Source organism: Ochotona princeps, chromosome 2, assembly GCF_030435755.1.
Source record: "Ochotona princeps isolate mOchPri1 chromosome 2, mOchPri1.hap1, whole genome shotgun sequence".
NCBI classification, from domain to species: Eukaryota; Metazoa; Chordata; class Mammalia; order Lagomorpha; family Ochotonidae; genus Ochotona; species Ochotona princeps.
Window position 1 is genome coordinate 95,668,596 of NC_080833.1, and position 18,563 is coordinate 95,687,158.

Genomic DNA, 18,563 nt, shown 5'->3' on the forward strand with positions numbered 1-18,563 from the left:
AGAGAGGGAAGAAAGGTGGAGAGAGAAAGACAGACATCCACAGGTTTACTCCCTCAACAATTCCAATGCCTAGGTCTGTGCCAGGCAGAAGCTAGGAGCCAAGAATTCATCCAGGTCTCCAAACGACTAGCAGGAGCTCAAGCCCTTGGTTCATCATCCATGCATTCCCAGATACAGGAGCTGGAAGCTACGTTGGAAGAGGAGCAGCTGCGATTCTTAATACAGCACTCTGATAAATAATACTGGCATGCCATTTGGGAGTTTAATCTCCTGTTCCACAACACTGGTTTGGGCTTCAAGAATTCAAACACCAATACAGTTATAAACTCAGTTTAGACTCTCACATGGAGACAAACCAAGTACTCAAAAGCAGTATAAGTACTCCCGATGCTAAGAAATTTTTAAGATCTTTATAAAGTAATGTTTAAGAACCTGTTTTTTTAAGGTTTATTTTTATTGGAAAGGTAGATTTACACAGAGAGGGAGAGACAGAAAGACCTTCCATCTGCTAGTCCACTCTCCATGTAGCTGCAACAGCCAAAGCTTGGTCCAATTGAAGCCCGGAGTCAGGCACTGCATCTCTGCCCCCCGCCTTTTTTTCTTTCTTACAGAATCTCTTAATATAAACTAATAACACCTCTTACAAGAGCCTAATTTTTCTTCCCAGGGTACCACAATATCTTATATTGCCAACTCCTCAAGCACAGAGGTTATTGCTGCATCATATTGGTATTTTCACATTTTGCATAGTGCCCATATGCAAACACAGCAGACACATGCTTCTTGTTCAATAAATTAAATTACATGCTCAATCTACCTCCAGGTGAAACACTGTGTTCCACAAAAAGTGAAATATCTGGCTGTAAGCTTCAAAATATTTTTTTTCATTTAGAATAAAATCTGGAAGAGAAATGCACACAGTTGTGCAGACAGAAGATTGCAACATAAAATCAACAAAGAAGTACTATATTCTGTACTGTCACCAAAAAAATTCACATTCACATTCAGATATTTTCTACTGATTCATCAAATAAATTCTGAAATTGGATACAACATACATAGGAATATGCTGATATCTGTCATTTTTTCTGAACCACACAAATTCTTTGAAGAGAGTTTTTTAACATAAGTCAGGGAGCTAATAAATATTTGTTATATATCATAAACATGATTTCAAACAATGTTTTTCATTCTTATAAAAGCAAACACAAAATATATTCAATTAAGTCTTGAGATATATGTCAGAATCATCAACAACAAGGCTGTCATACATTTAAAAAAAATGTCTCTCTAACATTTTCTAAAACTTGGAGCAGGTCCCAGCATATTGTCCCTCACATTACTAATAACCTATATGCCTTTTGTTTTTTTGAATTCAAAAACAGTCAAATTCAGACATACAAAGACAGAAAGATCTTCTACTCACTAGTTCACTTTGTGAATGCCCACAACAGCCAGAGCTGGGTCAGGCAGGAGCCAGGAGCCTGGAACTCAATCCAGGTCTCTCACATGTGTGGTTAGGACACAACTACTTGACCCATTACTTTCTGCTTCAGTCAGTGTGCGTAAGTGTGAAGCTGGAATCAGAAGTTATTCCAGGTTTCAATTCAGGCACTTCAACATGTATTGGAGACATACCAAGTGGCATCTATTTTCTCTTAAAGATTTAGTTGCTTGAATGGCAGAGTGACAGAAGAGAAATTTTCCATTTGCTCTTTTATTCTCCAAATGGCTGGGATTAGCAGGGCTGAAGCCAGGAATCTAACATTCCATCTTGGTATCCCAGGTGAGTGGCAGGAGATCAAGTACTCAGCAAATTTTCTGCTTTCCTAGACATGTTATCAAGGAGCTGGGCTGGAAGCAGCGTAGCAGTGCTCAAGTATATCAGCAATGTTGCAGGAAGTAATTTAACTTGCTATACTAAACACTGTCTCCAACAAACAGCATCTTAACCATAGTATCAAAGGCCAAGCACAGTAACCTAGTACCTAAAGTTCTAGTAGCTAAAGTCTTCGCCTTGCTTGCACTTGCTGGGATCCCACATGAGTGCCAGTTTGTGTCCAGGCTTCTCCACTTCCCATCCAGCTCCCTGCTTGTGGCCTAGGAAAGCAGTTGAGGATGGCCCAAAGCCTTTGGACTCTGAACCCCTGTGGGAGATCCAGAAGAAGCTTCTGGCTCCTCGTTTCGGATCGGCTCAGCTCTGGCTGTTGCAACCACTTGGAGAGTGAATCAGTGCACAGACAATTTTTCTCTCTGTTTCTCCTTCTCTCTGTAAATCTTTCCAATTAAAATAAAAACATAAATAAATAAATAAATAAATATTTAAATAGGAAGAAAAATGCTTAACTCCATAATACTTTTACTCCAAGAACATTACCACATTTATACTGAAAGCAAAATATAATACCTCCTATATTCTGCTCCTCTGAAAAGGTTTAGAGGATTTTTCCAAACTTTACATTCTGAAAAACAATGGAGAAAAAAAAAAGCAGAGATGAGACAGCTTAATAAAGTCAGATCCTCGTTTATCCAATGTTTATTGTCAATCTTCTGTATATTCGATACAGTACTAACCATGGATGGTGCAATACTGGGTAAAGCATGGATCACCTCACTTTGAAGAAGTATAGAATTAATTCTGTCCCTTTAGCATTTAGTGCAGAATTTAATTATAGGACCTGTGATGCAATTATCTGGTTTTCAATTTCCCCTCTAAAATGTGATCTCTTAAAACGTAGTTCATTTTTATGTTCCTGGATCCCACCATAGCATCTGCAACCGACTTGCTTAATTGAATTAAATATAGCATGAAAGCTGGCCATGTAAACAACTGCCTAAACTGTGCAATAAGCACTGTAGCAGAAAGTTGCTTCATTCCAAGAGAAAAAGAAAAGTGATAAATTTTCCTGTGGGGAAGTCAGGGGAGCCTTTAGAAAAGACGTGACATCTGAACTGACCCTGCATCACTGTAAAAGAGGAACAAAAGACTGCCAGTTGAAGAGAACTACAAAGGAAGTATCACAAAACCACACAGCGTGGTCAGTAGAGAATAAGGGGTGGGAGGCAGAGCTATAAATAAGGCTAGAAAATAGACTAGGGGAAATTAATGAAGGGGTTTATGTATGACACTAAGGAGTTTCTATCTTAACCTTGGTGAAACACAACACATCAAAAGTATACAAGCAGAAGAATAACATAACAGATCTTTATCTAGAACAGTTCTCAAAGGAGGATTCCTAGAATTGCAAAGTAACAACTCTTTTCATAACAAATTTTAAAGCATTATTTGCCTTTTTGGCTGTGTTGACTTGAACCCAGTTTCAGGACACTGAGAGTTGTCCTTAAAGTTTGCTCCCTAGGCACCTCTCTTGTCTTGTCCTAATCCTGCAAGGCTGCATTTTGGATAAAACTGCTACTACTTTAAGAAATGAAGCAGTGACACCAAATTGTATAATAAGGGGGGAAAAACTAGAAGAAACAACAGAAGAAAGGAAATTGGTTAGGATACTACAGTGATAGTTGAGAAAAGAGATGTCTTATACTGTTGGGAGAAAAGCAGCCAATAGCTGTCAGGTATTCTGGGTCTGGTTAATGCCAAATTTGTGTTAAATATATCTGTGTGCCAGCATAGTTGTCTATTATATTTTATTTATTTTTAAAGATATGTGGGGAAGATGGAAAACACAGGAAAGGGACATGCCACCCCATCCCCCAGGCAGACTGCCCAGGGAGAGGTCTCTGGGGATGTACCGGAGTGGGAACAGCTGAGGGCATGGTTGACAGGGAGGAATGACTTCTGGGGTCTTCCACAGACCAGACCACCACACTCCCAGGTAAGTAAAGGTGTACATCCCTCTCAACTATGCAAACAATATTAAAAATAAAGCAATACAAATAAAAATTTTTAAATAGGATAGAGATGTCAAGGGCCTAGATGTGAGGCATTAATGTTGGAAAGAAAAAAGGAACAGAAGATGGAGTCAAGATAATTTTTCAGAGAGAACCAGTATAATTTAGGATCAATTACCTGGAGAAGGAAGAGGAAATAGACCAGACTGTAACAAAAGTTTCCAGTATGGAAACTGGGTACCACTAACAAATTTTAGAATCACAGAACAAGAACTAGTAGAAGAAAATAATTAGTTTCACTTTGGATAGTAAGTCCAGGGCAGTTAGTATCATCAAGTGTGATTAGGAATATGGGTCTGGAATTTAAAGAGCTTGGGGGTCTACATTTAAATGGGTTTTCCTATCATATATGACTGTGTTCAGGGCAGATACTAACAAATGAAATGCAGCCACTCAGCAGAAAAGTTAAATAAAGAGATAGAGACTTGCCATTGAAGCCTAACAAACCACTCCTCGTGAAGTCTTCGGTTCTTGTGATCCTCCCTCCAAGAGTAAATGACCACCCCCTCTATTCTGCACCAGGATATCCTGTACATACGCTTACCTAACCACACTCCTGCTGACAATTTGTTTATCCACATCCTCTACCAAGTCAGAATATTAAGGTTATCTTCACAAATTATAAATGGTATATTCAATCTTAAAATAAGGAATAAAGTCATATAATGTATTATTGCTATTTTTAAATTTGATAATTTGAAACAGAAATGTTACATATTTATACATATACACATATATATACATAGAGAGACAATGAATAAACATGAGAAAAAACTTTTATCCACTGGTTCACTCCCCCAAATACCCAGAACAGTCTAGGTCAAGCAGGCCAGAACTAGAAGCCACGACCTCCCACATGGAGTCTTCTGAATGGGTGGCTGGGACCCAATCCTTAAGCCATCATTGGCTGCCTCCCGAACGTGCATCAACAGGAAAGAATATGGATTGGGAGCAGGGTCAGAATTCCATCCTAAGTACTCCCATATGGGATGCGGCATCCCACGTGGGAGCTTAATCTGCCGTAGCACAACATGCACCACATTGTTATTACTTACATACTAAACTCTGAGCTTGAGGACAAATTTATGTCATATTCATCTTAATATGTCCTGTTCTCAGGGAGTTAAAGGATTTTTTTCACCAACAGGGAGAAGTGAGATAGGGAAAAAGAAGTATTATTCCTTCCTGTGCTACTGAATGGTTGCCAACCCTATCCCCACTATTTCTGGTCATGGTTCAGGACTCTGCTTAAATGGTACTTCCTCAAGGACTTTACCTGGGCACATCTAAAGAACACCAGCAACTGCACTCAAGTAGTAATCTAGGTGGTTGGGATTACAGAACAAATGAGACATTGTGGGAATTTTACGGCATGAACTCCTTTGTATTATTAATGTATCATCATTGCCTTTTACTAAATGAAAATAGTAATCTAAAAACAGTTTTTATTTGGCATTAAAAATGTTACTTCCTTAATTATATGTCATTAATAATACTAACTTCCTGGGCCTAGCACAGTAGCCTAGTGCATAAAGTCATTATGGGCACCGGTTCTAATCCCAGCAGCCCTGTTTCCCATCCAACTCTCTGCTTGTGGTCTGGGAAAGTAGTCGAGGATGGCCCAAGGTCTTAGGACCCTGCATCTGCGTGGGAGACCCAGGGGAGGTTCCAGGCTCCTGGCTTCAGATCAGCTCAGCTCCCGTCATTGTGCCCACTTGCGGAGTGAATCATTAGATGGAAGATCTTCCTCTCTGTCTCTCCTCTTCTCTGTATGTCTGACTTTCCAATAAAAATAAATAATAATAATAATAGTAACTTCCTATAATTTGGTACATATGAAGGAAATATCTGTAATTAAAGAATGATGACGGAATATTCATATATGAAGAACAGAGATTTTACTGTTCTCTCTGAAGAACTTGTAGACTGAAAATAAAAAGTGTATTTTCTACTTTGCTCTCTTAGCACTCAAGCTGTTTGATTACTCCTTTATCAGTAATAAGACCCCCTGATTATATGAGAAACAATGATCACACCCACTTTTCCCTAACCCTTGATCCTTCCCACCCTGATTGACTATGTTAATGAATGGAGAGAATGATTATAATTTTAGTCTCACTTATGGTTATGATGGCCATTTGACAAAGGCCTGACCAGTGGGAAGTAAACTAAAACAGTATGTGACATTTCAGGGTAGTGTTTTGGCCTACAGTGAAGTGGGGTAAGGAAAAGAAATGTTTTTCTAGTCTTTTGTCCTTTCTGTTAATTGGAATATAAGTATGAAGCATGAATCCATAGTAACTGTCTTGGGTTACAAGTAAAACCTGTATTTTGACATCACAGACTAATAAACTAGAAAGGATCTAGGTCTCTGATGACCACCACTCTCCAAATCAGCTATAGATACTAATATTTACATAAAAGCCTATTTGGACAGTTATAACAAAATACCAGTGTTTCTGGACCGCTGCGGCTGCTTGGGAAGTGAATCATTGGACGGAAGATCTTCCTCTCTGTTTCTTCTCCTCTATGTATACCTGACCTTCCAATAAAAAATAAATCTTAAAAAAAATGCTTTAAAAAAAAAAGAAAATAGGGGCCCAACACAGCAGCCTAGCAGCTAAAGTCTTGAACGCGCCGGGATCCCATATGGGTGCCGGTTCTAATCCCAGCAGCTCCACTTCCCACTTAGCTCCCTGCTTGTGGCCTGGGAAAGCAGTCAAGGATGGCCCAAGGTTTGGACCCTGCACTCGCGTGGGAGACCTGGAGGAGGGGTTCCTGGCTCCTGGCTTCAGATTGGCACAGCACCAGTTTTTGCAGTCACTTGGGGAGTGAATCATCGGACAGAAGATGTTCCTCTCTGTCTCTCCTCCTCTCTGTACATCTGACTCTGCAATAAAAAAAAATAAATCTTTAAATTAAAAAAAATGGAAAAGGAAGTAAATTTTAAAGAGAGAGAATACACTAATCCCATTCATAGAGATTCCACTTTCATGCCCTCTCATCTTCCAAAGCCCTCTCTTCCTAACGCTGTCACAATGGGGGATTAGGTTTCAACACAGGGATTTGGGGATGCACACAAATATTCGGACCACAGTACTCAGTGGCTTGGAGTTTTCTGCCTCACAAAGTCAAACTCAATTAATTATACAGCTCCGAAAACATTAGAAAGGTAGTCACCTGACAAATTCTGTCTGCTGGTTACACTTTGTCTGTTGCTGGAAAGAGAAACTGGCTCTGAGGAGTTGCTTTCTGCTCCTCCCATCAGTGGTCTCAAATGGTTTACAGACACTTGCTCGATAAAAGATGTGCCATGCTTATTGAAGTACCACCATTCAAATATCTGTGACAAAGAGAAAAAACTTATACTTAAAATGGAATTGAGCATAAAATATACAAATTTAAACTAAAACACTCTCAAACCGTATGCTTATTATTTTTAAATGCATTTGCCAAAAAATAAGAGTCTGGAGCTGCCAGGGGCAGGGATCTAGCACATAGGGGTCTGCCTACATGGTGGATGCTGGGTCCATGAGCCTCAGAGGTGGGAATTCCAGCAGGGCCCGGTCACCTAGGTCAGGTCCTTGGGCCAACCTACAAGAACTGATCCTCCTCAGTGGAAAAGATGAAGTAGTAGACAGCTGGCCCAGATCCACATGGAGGATATGGCAGCCCACTGAGGCCTGCAGAGGACATCTGTACCATGCCAAGAGGGCAAAACAAATTGGACAACTACCCCAGCCAAGCAATGATAGCAAATATCTGGGTGGATGGAGACTAAGGTCAACTATGTCAACCAATGGACATCAAAAGGGTTTCCTCAACCTTGGGTCAGCAAGATCAACAGCATTTCAAAACTATTAAAACCACCTGGGCAGAAGCCTTGGAGTATATGCCACATTGGAACCCTGGGCTGACACTGGTGGCCATTCCCCATCCATGGATACTAGGGTGTTTGGGCGGGGTATGGCTTTTCCCCTTATTCTCCCCCAGAAACAAGAAAAAGAAACAGAAAATTAAGAAACAATGATCACACCCACCTTTCCCTAACCCTTGATCCTTCCCACCCTGATTGACTATGTTAATGAACATCATCTAAATTTTTTTTAAATAAAATAACTTTATTTTAAAAAAAGATTCTGGAGCTGGCATGGCAGCTCCATACGGACACCAGTTTGAGTCCCAGCTGCTCTCCTTCTGATCAAGCTCCCTGCTAAAGTGCCTGGGAAAGCAGCAGAGGATGGCCCAAGTACTCAGGTCCCTGTACCCATGGGAGATCTGCAGGTGGCTGTGGATCCTGGCTTCAGACCAGTTCAGATCTGGCTATTGCAACCATTTGGGAATGAACCAGTGGATGGAAGATCTCCGTCTCTCCTCTTTTTCTTTCTCTGTAACTCTGTCTTTCAAATAAATAAAATGTTAAACACACACACACACAAAGTTCCTGAACAACATATGACACATAAAAGTGAACTATATTTGTTTTCAATCATGAAGTTTCAATAACCTCAGGCAAAACTATGCATTTATAATCAACTTTTAAGAGCAATAGGAAACATTTTAACTATTACGTTACAGTGCCATGTTAGTCTTTTTTTATTATTATTGATTTTATTGAGAAGAAAGATCTGATTTCTGGAAAGAAGGAGAGACAGAAAGATCTTCCACCCACTGTTTCACTTCCCAAATGGCCGCAAAGGCAGGGGCTGAGTTGATCCCATCCAAAGCCAGGTTCCAGGAGCTTCTTCCAAGTCTCCCATACGGGACACGGTACCAAATTTTTTGGTCATCCTCTACTGCTTTACCAGGCCACAAGCAGGGATCTGGATGAGAAGTGGGAGCAGCCAACACCTGAACCATGCCCATGTGTAATCCCAGTGTTTGCAAGGTAGGATTCACCCATTAAGCCATTGCGCCAGGCCCGTGTCATGTTATTCTAACTGCAGCATGATTAAAGGAATTTTAAAATAACTGGCATATTGACTTAATGCTACACTAAGATCAGAATGGCTACATCTGACTACCAGATCAGCCATTTACTAGCTGTGTGCTGGAGGTAAGTCATTTCAAGTCTAACATCTTGTAGCCTCCATACCCTCATCTATTGGTTCAGCTCAGGCCATTGCGACCACTTGGGGAGTGAAATCATCAGATGGAAGATGTTCCTGTCTCTCCTCCTCTCTGTATATTTGACTTTGTAATAAAAATAAATAAATCTTTAAAAAAAAAAACAAAAACAAGAAGTATGATGGGATGAACACTGTTGCACAGGCTGCAATGCTAGCATCCTATATGAGCACAGATTGGATTCCAGGCTTCTCCACTTTCAGCCAAGCTCCCTGCTAATGCACCTGGGAAAGCAAACCATTTCTGTCTGCTTACCACAGTATCCCTAATACCCAGAACAATGCTGGATGTATAACAGGCTCTCCACAAATACTTACTGAATGAGCTTTCAGTTTCAAATTCTTTACTTGAACAACTTTAAGTAACTAGTTTTCTATCTTTTGACTATAAAACTACTTTAATGTCTTCCTCTTATTATTTATGGCCATTGCATTTACTTGGGGTATGAACCAGCATATGGAAAATTTCTCTCTCTCTTTCTCGTCCTCTGTAACTCTGCCTTTCAAATAAATGAAAAATCAATCTTAAAACGAAGAATTGGCTAGGTGCTGATGTTGTGCTGAGGCAGTGAGAGAGCAAACAACAGGGATGCCATCTGCTGATTTACTCCCTAGATGGCCACTATGGCCAGTGCTGGGCCAAGCTGAAGCCAGCAGTTTCATGTGTATCTTCCACATGGATAGCAGGCACACACATGTGGACCATCTTCTGTTCTTCTTCCCAGGTCTTTAGCAGGAAACTGGACCTGAAGAAGAGCAGCGGGGACACAAACTGGCGCCTTCCTAAAATACCGGCATCACAGGTGGCAGTTTCACCAATGTGCCACAACACCTGCCACCTGAATTTCCCAATTTTTATAACTTTAATATCCTGTTTTAAAGAGTAACAAAAAAATTCTAAATGATCCTAAATATTATACACGCACACAGGGTAATAAAAATGTTATAGAAAATGGAATTAAAAGTTTGCTTTATGGCAAAAAAATTTCCATGTATAGTTTTTTCCATGATACTCATCTTCCATGAATTTTCTGAAATAATTTGTGTCTGTGTGTATGCATATAGATAGATACTTATATTCAAGTTATCCCTCTCTAAAAGGAAAATTACAACTTAGATCATTTACACGACTTATTTAAAGTTATTAGTTAGTAAAGAGTCAAACTCAAAATCACATCTTCTGGCTCCAAAACTAATGTTTTGTTTTTTTTTTTTTATGAGATCAGCTGTTTAAATGTAGTTTATTTTCTTTATTTACACTTTGGTATTCTACAGAGTAAGCATGCTAAAATATTCTTAGCTATTGGTGTGTTTTATAAACCAACAAATTGTGAGCTTTATATTAGCATGTAATTTTTGTCTTAAATGCTTCAAGAGTTTTTCTTTCTAAACCCAGAGTAAAAAAAAAATCCCTTTTTTTATGGCATTTTACTTTAACAAAATGCTCAATGTTAGTAGTAGTTCCTATTTTTAAAAAAATCTAATACAAATATTATTTCTTCTATAGCTGTATAGCACCACCTAGAGATGAGAAAAAAGAACAAAAATTTTGTTGGCTATGTACCGCATCATACTTTCAAGGATTTTTATCTACAGGGCATTTTTTTCAAAGAGTACACTGTGAAGCATTTAGATTCTAAGGATGTTAATGAAGATCACAAAGCTATGAAAACATGTTTAAATTTCAAATGCTTTCTTGGTCAAACAACAATTTAAACAGATTTATTTATTCCGGGACTTACCAGAATAATAGACAAAATTCATTAAGTGCTCACCCTGAGATAATTACCATAACATAAGCCTTTACATGCATTATCTCATTTAGTTCTCACAATCCTATAAAAGTGGACATTATTATTACTCCCTGTTTACATATGAGGAAATTAGGGCTTGGAAAAACCAGACTGAATTCTAGACACCGAAAATTTTAGTCTGCCCAATATTGCACACAGTAAAATACTGGCAAATTCTATACAAAATCTGCATATCCTGGATTTCTTGGAATATACAAAGGGGGAGATCTTGTAACACTGGTCGCAACTCTACAATGGCAAGTGACAAGGAATTTATTTCTTATATTGCCCTCATTAGTCACTTTGTTACCAACCTATGCCCTCTGACATTTAGTTGTTAACTCATACCCAACGCCTCCTGATTGCAGAATACCAGAAGGCTTTAACAGACACATAGATACTGGCAATCTGTACAACTTTCACCCAGCTTATTTGAATAGATACCTTTTCAAATACTGAATACATTTGGACATACGTGCTGTTACACCAATACTTACAATTTATTGTAACCAAAGAAAAGAGTATTTTTAAACATACCAAAACACAAATGAAGGAAATGGCAAGTACTTACAAATATTAGTCCTGATATCAAAGAAGAGATCCCTGTAAGTGCCACATAGAATTTGGGTGTCAATGAATTTAAAAACACTGTCACTGTCAAAAGAAAACAAATCAAAAATTAAAAATTAAAAATTGAAAGTATTTAACTTACAAGTATGCAAGAAATTTTTAAAGAAAGGAAATAAGTTATACAGATGCTTCTTGATGTACGATGGGGTTACTTCCTAATAAACTTTTTAAGTCAAAAATGCATTTAACATATCGATCCTACTAACACAGCTTAGCAATGATCGCTGTAGCGTACCAGTCACATACTGTCCTGATCTGTGACTAACATTACAGCATCACAACAGTACATGTTGCTAGCTCAGTGGAAAACCATTTACCTCCACAACTCATCAAGTGTGGTTTCAACTGAAAGCGTTTCATGTTCATACCTTTGTAAAGCCAAAAAATTGTCAAATCAAAGTATATTGATCTAGGGGGCAATTTATATTAATATCTAGTAAGAAATATGAATTTCTTTGTTAAGAAAGTTTTAACTTTTAGGGCCTGCCCTGTGGTACAGCAAGCCAGCTGCAGCTTGCAATGTCATCACCCAGATCCTAAGCACAGTTTCAAGTCCTGGTTGCTCTGATTCCAATCCAGTTTCCTGCTAATGAGCCTGGGGAGGCAGTGGATCATGGCCCAAGTATCTGAGGGCTCTGTCATTCACATGCGAGACCTAGATGGAGATCCGGGTTTCCGGCTTCAGCCCTTGTGGCCATCCGGGGGAGTGAACCAAGGGATGGAAGTTCTCTCTGCCTCTCCCTGCTCTGTCACTCTTTCAAGTATATATATATATATATATATATATATATATATATATATATATAAATGTAAATTTCAAAAGGCTACTTTAACATTAATGGTATACTAAAAATTCATTCACACATGAAAAGGTAGAAGTTTATAAGCAGCATATCAAAATGAGGTAATTTAGCTTGCTTTTGAATGCAAAACTCAAGGACTTGATAAAAATCACAACTTGGACAAGAACTTTTGCAAATCCATAAGAAGTTTAAACAGAACTCTTTTTACAAAGGTTTACAACAAGTCCTTATTTTGGAGAAATACAAACCAGTGTTTGAAATTGGAGGGATTTGGTAAATCAGCTCCAGAGGGACAGAGTAACAAAATGAAAGCTTCAAATAATTGTCTCACAAATACTGTGGGCTTCAGAAAGAAAGAAAACTCTATCATGGTCAGCTACTCTCATGTAAATGGATATCTGGTTAACACACGGTGTGGGGGGGGGGGACCCAGTAAATTTAAAAACATTTTACTGGGCATACAAACATCATCAAGCACTTTATTCACCTGTTACACATGCTAAATTAGCTCTTCAGTATAGTGTTAGTAATTTCTGGCTTCATATTTGTACCTTTTTTGGGGGGGTGGAGATGCCAGGGAACATCTGTACCTAACTTCTAAAAAAAATTAGTGATGTTGTAGCCAGCATTGTGGCATAGTGAGTAAAGCCACTACCTGCAGCGCCAGCATTCCATATTGGCAGAGTCAGATCCCTGCTAATGCACCTGGGAAAGCAGCAGAGGACAGCCCAAGCCTCTGGCACCCTGCTTGAAACAAACTCCTGGTTTCTGGCTCCAGGCTTTGGACTGAATCAGCAGATGGAAGATCTCTTATCTCTCCCTCCAACTCAGCCTTTCAAATAAATAATATTTTAAAAAAATATTTCAGAATATTATCTCACAGTCTTTCATGTCATCTCCTGGAATACAAAAAGGGGTATTTGTCGTCTTTTGCTACAGAAAAATAAAACCATGATACTAAGTCATCGCAGAATCATTTCATCCTGTTCTGAGGTTGCTGCTCAGAGCTTTAGTGAAATCCTGTAACAGACCGGTAGTCCTTATCTAGCTTCCTCCTGCTGAGCTGCAAGAACAGTACCTGCGGAAACCACGGGGGCGGGGGCGGGGGGGGGAGATAGCTACCTGTGACGCACATTTTTATATTCAGGATAGACTACATAGCAAGCACTCCGCGCATAATATAAACAGCTAATTAACAACCCCACTGTTACTTCTCTCTCCCTTGTCTCGCTCTCAACCCTACCTAGTTCTGTTCATTATTCAAGATAAAACCATCACTATCACGAACACTTTAACAGCTTTTAACACAGCGAATGGTGCAGTGTGGTCATTTGCCATGAGATGTGCTTCTCTGCAGCGGGTTCTCTCAGATGGGCAGCGGGAGATCCAAAGCAATGACTTAAGGGGACCCTTGCCAACAGGGATGGGGTTTATCAACTGTATATGCAACTCTGCAAAAGCGCTCTTCGGTCCTACTACCCGGAAGCTTACGGCTGGTCAGGTGAATTCTCCTCAGGTGAGTGAGAACAGAGAAGAGGGCGGATCTTAGTTCTAGGGAGGAGCGGCTAGCGGCAGCTTGGCTTTGACAATCAGCTGCCGGGCTGCGGCTCTAGAGGAAAAAAAGATGCTACGGGGTCGCGCAAAGGCCGGCTTCTCCAAATCCCTCCTCGGCTGTCGAGTCTGCCCCCGGGGCCCTTGGCGCCCCCAACCTTCCCTGGGAGACCCAAGTGTCTCACCCGCTGCCAAGGTCTCACACAGCCTCAGCGGGACCCTCAGAGCGTAAAGCAGCCCCAACCCCGCCACGAACCACAACGAGGCCCCCGTTCCCGCCAGCCCGGCCCGTAGCCGCTCCTTCCAGCCCAGCCTCGGGTTCAGGTCGGGAGGAGGTGCCGGAGTCGAGGTCGCATCGCCGGCTTCACACAAGCCGTGCCCGTCCGCCATCTTGCCGCTGCCGCGGGCGCCGGGAGCTGGGAGGGGAGAAGGGCAGGAAACCGGGAGTCGGGAATCCTGGGATAGTGGCGGACCTCAAGTTGACCTCCGTGAAGGCTGAGAATCCTGGGGGGACGGGGCGCCGAGATCTGGAAGGTGGCGGAGCGCGTCCAAAGTGGGGATTCCCTGCTCCTTCTGTGGGAAGAGGCGAATGGCAGCACGTATATTGGGGGAACTAGACTAAGCTGTGACCCTGGAGTGGGTTTTTTGTTTTGTTTTGTTTTTGCTCTCACCCCCGAGTCCCGTATTGGAAAACAAACCGACCGTTTCAAGGACCGAGCAGCTCTTAACGTTTTGGACTCGGCTGCGATGGAGATTAGGAATACCAGGAAAACTTAATAGTCGAGTAGCAATCGCTGTTTGGTCGGATGGAGCCCAGGCGCAGGAACAATCCAAACACTCTGCCAGCATCCAATAGCTGGTCGGGGAAGTGAATATAATTCAGTGGGGGGGTGGAGGGTGGAGAAAAAAAAAGATACTAGACTTCAAATCCCTGAAGGCAGAGGCGACTTCCTGGGGCGCTGGCCGCAGGAGCCCTCACGCCCTTGCCTAACTGACATGGCGCCGGGCCGGTCGGGGTTTCCGGGCGGGTCCTTGCGACGGCCCCTGCGGTGATTCCATCACTCGGCTTTCTTCCCGGCCTGCCTCGCGCCCGCCGCCGGGCTGGGCCAGAGCAGCCCAAGATGGCCGACTTCGAGGATCGGGTGTCGGATGAGGAGAAGGTAAGGGGTCCCGCCTCTCCCTCACCTCCTCCCCCCGACAGGGAACAGGGGTCCGACTCGGCTGCGGTGGGGAGCTTGGCAGTGTCCCCAGGAAAAAAAAAAAGAAAGTTCTTGGCCCCTGATGGCATCCGCTCTCCGCAGCCGGGACGCTTCTCTCTTAAGGCGCCTTCCTCTGCCTCACGGTGGCCCCAGTTCCCCATTACTCAACTCTTCTTTTCCTCCAGGGTCTGAGGCACAGCCCCTTGGCCTTCCCACCAGGGACGAGACTTTCTCGCTTTGGTCTCTCGTGACCGTGGGCTCTTTGTGGTCCTTAGGAGTGGGGCCGGTGGTGATGTCGCGAAGCAGGGAAAAGCGATTTTTTGACCTTCTTTAGCAGTTGGGCTCGTCCCATCCCCCCCCATTTTTAAATATGATTGGGGCTAGTTTAGGGCGAGTCACTTCCTGGTCAGAGTGGCCTCTTAACTTCCCTTTTGCTCCTCCTTCGTCAGGAAGTGATTTCTGCTGTCCCGAGTTCTTAACGAGGAGAGGTCCCCAAAGGTTGTCCAGCTCCCCAAGGGGTGCCCACCTCACTGCAAGTCCGCGGCTTCTCTCACGTACTACTGGTGAACTTACTCTAACGAGCTTGTAAGCCTCGGGACAGTGGCTTCAAAATTTGAACTCCACTGCTCCCCGCAGACCATCCCCGTGTTGGATTGTAGGGTATCTGTCACCTTCGCGTTGGCTCCATCCATCCTTTGCATCTGAACACTCTGACGATTATTTTGGGGAAAAATCGTTTTAGCTTTTTCATGAACAAATCACGAGTAGCCGGTAGGTTTTTTTTTTTTTAATTCAATAAGGGTTTTTTATACAGTATGAACATGTTAACACACTTAAGTCTGGACAAGCCACCCTGACAGATTTGATGCTCCACTGTGGTGCTTCAGATTGCATATGGATGTGTCAGCCTACAATTTGCAGATTCCTTTTAAAATGTCTTAAATAAGTTCATGCTCTACTTTTTCTTTTTTAATGACAACTGTGCACTTTTCTTAACAATGTGTCAGGCTGTCACTACATCATTTTAGAGCTTGTGAACACTAGAATGGCTTCACGACACAGAATAAGAATTAACAATTGTGTCTCATATAGTGGCTGTTAACAGAAGTGTGTACCCTTGAGTGTTCTGTAAATTTGAGTGCTTGCTTGCTGGCTTCTAAAAGATTGGGGTGGAAGACAGGACTGTGTAACTAAGGATGCCTCTGGGACAGAGTAATTTTGACATGTCCTACCTGTTTATGGAATGCCATTTTCAAATGCTTGAGAATGTACTCAACACCAGCCACTGAAGAGCACTTTAGTGTTTGGTTGCCTCGCTTGGATGTTGATTCGTGTGTGTGTGTGTGTGTGTGTGTGTGTGTGTGTGTAGCATGTAGGAGAGAAAATCCTCCTCTAAAAACTTACACTAGGAAGAAAACAACCAAAATGTTATTTTAAGGCAAATAGTTGTGATTCAGATAAAATTACACTGAAAATCCTGGGACAAAATTGTTATTAATTGATGGTCCGCTTAGTTCAAGCAAAAATATTGTTACAGCAAATTTTTATTAAAAACCTTAGTTAATAAAGTTTTAAAGGTTACTGTGCCAATGTGATAGGCATTTGCTAGTGCTGTCAGATTTTTTGTTGTTGTTGTTTTTCTCAGTAGGATTGAATGCCTTACAAATTAAACTTGGGAAAATATCTGTTTATTTTGAAGTACAGATTAGATGTTTTTGGACACTGTCAGGATCTTTATAACACTGATGGTCTTGATTTTGTACCAGCAGATTTGTGACTATTTCCTCTTATCTGCAGACATATTGTTAAGTTTTAATTATAACGAGCAAATGATAATTAGTGAAGTGAATCTTCCCCAAAGTGTTGAATTTCATGTTGGGTAAAGAGTTCTCACCAACCACATTGTCTTTATTAGGGTGAATGGCTAAGTAGAGCTGATGGGATGAAAACCTCATTAAATAAATCCACTTGATTTGAAGTTGAAATTTTGTTAGGTTTCATAGTGGAGGTTAGAAATCTGTCGATTCTTATCTATTGTGAATCTGTGTATAAAATCAGAGGGCCTTGATCCTAAGGTTATTTCAGGTCCTCCTCAGCTTCATATCGACCCTGTTCACGCCTTCCCTAGTTTTCTGATTTCTTTTAAGTGAATGAATGCAAGACTTGAGAAGGTATTTTTTCCAAAATGAATTGATATTTTGGCTGTCTACACATTCATGAACCCTAACCCTTCACAGGGTTTTTGTCTTTAAGACTTTCACGGCTGGGCCCGGCGGCGTGGCCTAGCAGCTAAGGTCCTCGCCTTGAACGCGCCGGGAATCCCATATGGGCACCGGTTCTAATCCCGGCAGCTCCACTTCCCATCCAGCTCCCTGCTTGTGGCCTGGGAAAGCAGTTGAGGATGGCCCAAAGCTTTGGGACCCTGCACCCGCGTGGGAGACCTGGAAGGGGTTCCAGGTTCCAGGCTTCGGATTGGCGCGCACCGGCCGTTGCAGCTCACTTGGGGAGTGAATCATCGGATGGAAGATCTTCCTCTCTGTCTCTCCTCCTCTCTGTATATCCGCCTTTCCAATAAAAATGAATAAATCTTAAAAAAAAAAAAAAAGACTCACGACTGCTAGAAACGCATTTTGACCCTTACTTTATATCTGATTTTTCCTTGAAGGAAATTTAAAATTTGCTTTTTTTTCTCCTTTTAAGTTTAAGCTGCAACCACATTTTTTTCTGGGGTATTGATGTCATTGTGTCAGACATTTTAACATTGCTCTTTATCTTTGTTGCTTTCTTCAGAAAGCAGTAAACTTTGGGGTGAATTGAATGATAATAGTTTCTGATTCCCTTGCAAGTATTTGAGTAAAAACTAGTAAAATCATTCATTCCTTCTCAAGACTAACTGCTGAAGTTTTTATCACGTTATGAAGAGGAAGTTGGTTTTTTTTTTTTTTTTAGCTTCTGCGTTGTTACCTGAAATGGTCATGAAGAGCTGTCTAAATAAAACAGGAAGTTGAAAGTGTAATAACATCGGAAATGAATGCTTTCGGTCATATCCTTGAGTTTGCAGTTTCTAGGAACCCGCTCTAATCTAGTTACTTAGACTCTCCAGTTACTTCGTTGTAAATTCCTATCAAGATCAGGATGCCATAACTGACAGTACTGACATGTGAGCTGGTTGTTGGGGTTCTTAACATTGTCTGTTTATTTCATGGTTCAGCATTTTATAAATGGAAGCAAATATTAGTGCTAAAGAAAAAGGTAACTAGCTGTTTTTCCTATCAGCCTAACTAGTATAAGTTTAGTATGGAGCTTCAAAAATGCTGTAAGTGACAAATGGTTCTCTGTATACTTTCAGTCTAGCCAATGATAGTGTTTTCAGAGCTGGGTTTTTTTTTTTACAAGTTTATCAAAATTACTTAATGAAGATACAGAAAATGTTATAAATAACTCAGAGGCAGAAATATGAGGGTTTTATATAGAGTTCATGAAAACTACATAAATATGAAATTCTTATAGAGGAAGTAAATCCCAAAGTTTGTTTACCTTGGCTACAGATTG

At 41.1% G+C, this 18,563-nt stretch overlaps 2 protein-coding genes across 6 annotated transcripts in view; one reads left to right on the forward strand and one right to left on the reverse strand.

Annotated features, from left to right (window-relative positions):
- The window catches only part of ST7L (suppression of tumorigenicity 7 like), a 112,434-nt gene extending 97,562 nt beyond the window's left edge, over positions 1–14,872 (reverse strand). For 3 of the 5 annotated variants that reach the window (XR_009244894.1, XM_058660062.1, XM_058660061.1), the window contains exons 1-5: positions 14,511–14,700; positions 13,998–14,228; positions 11,400–11,482; positions 7,090–7,252; positions 2,408–2,462 (exon numbers count right to left, since the gene is read on the reverse strand). Coding sequence is in view for 4 of the 5 variants with exons in the window: in XM_058660062.1 (XP_058516045.1) it covers positions 2,408–2,462; positions 7,090–7,252; positions 11,400–11,482; positions 13,998–14,228; positions 14,511–14,661 (683 nt within the window). In the remaining variant the exon portion in view is untranslated. Of the gene's footprint in view, positions 1–2,407; positions 2,463–7,089; positions 7,253–11,399; positions 11,483–13,997; positions 14,229–14,510; positions 14,701–14,734 lie in introns of those variants that run through there. The other 2 variants (XM_004581919.3, XM_058660063.1) reach the window with 2 other exon arrangements.
- Positions 14,873–14,895: 23 nt separating this feature from the next.
- CAPZA1 (capping actin protein of muscle Z-line subunit alpha 1) overlaps positions 14,896–18,563 on the forward strand; it is a 44,388-nt gene continuing 40,720 nt past the window's right edge. The window contains exon 1 of the mRNA XM_004581917.2: positions 14,896–14,972. Coding sequence (XP_004581974.1) covers positions 14,934–14,972 — 39 coding nt within the window. The 5' untranslated portion in view covers positions 14,896–14,933. The remainder of the gene's footprint in view (positions 14,973–18,563) is intronic.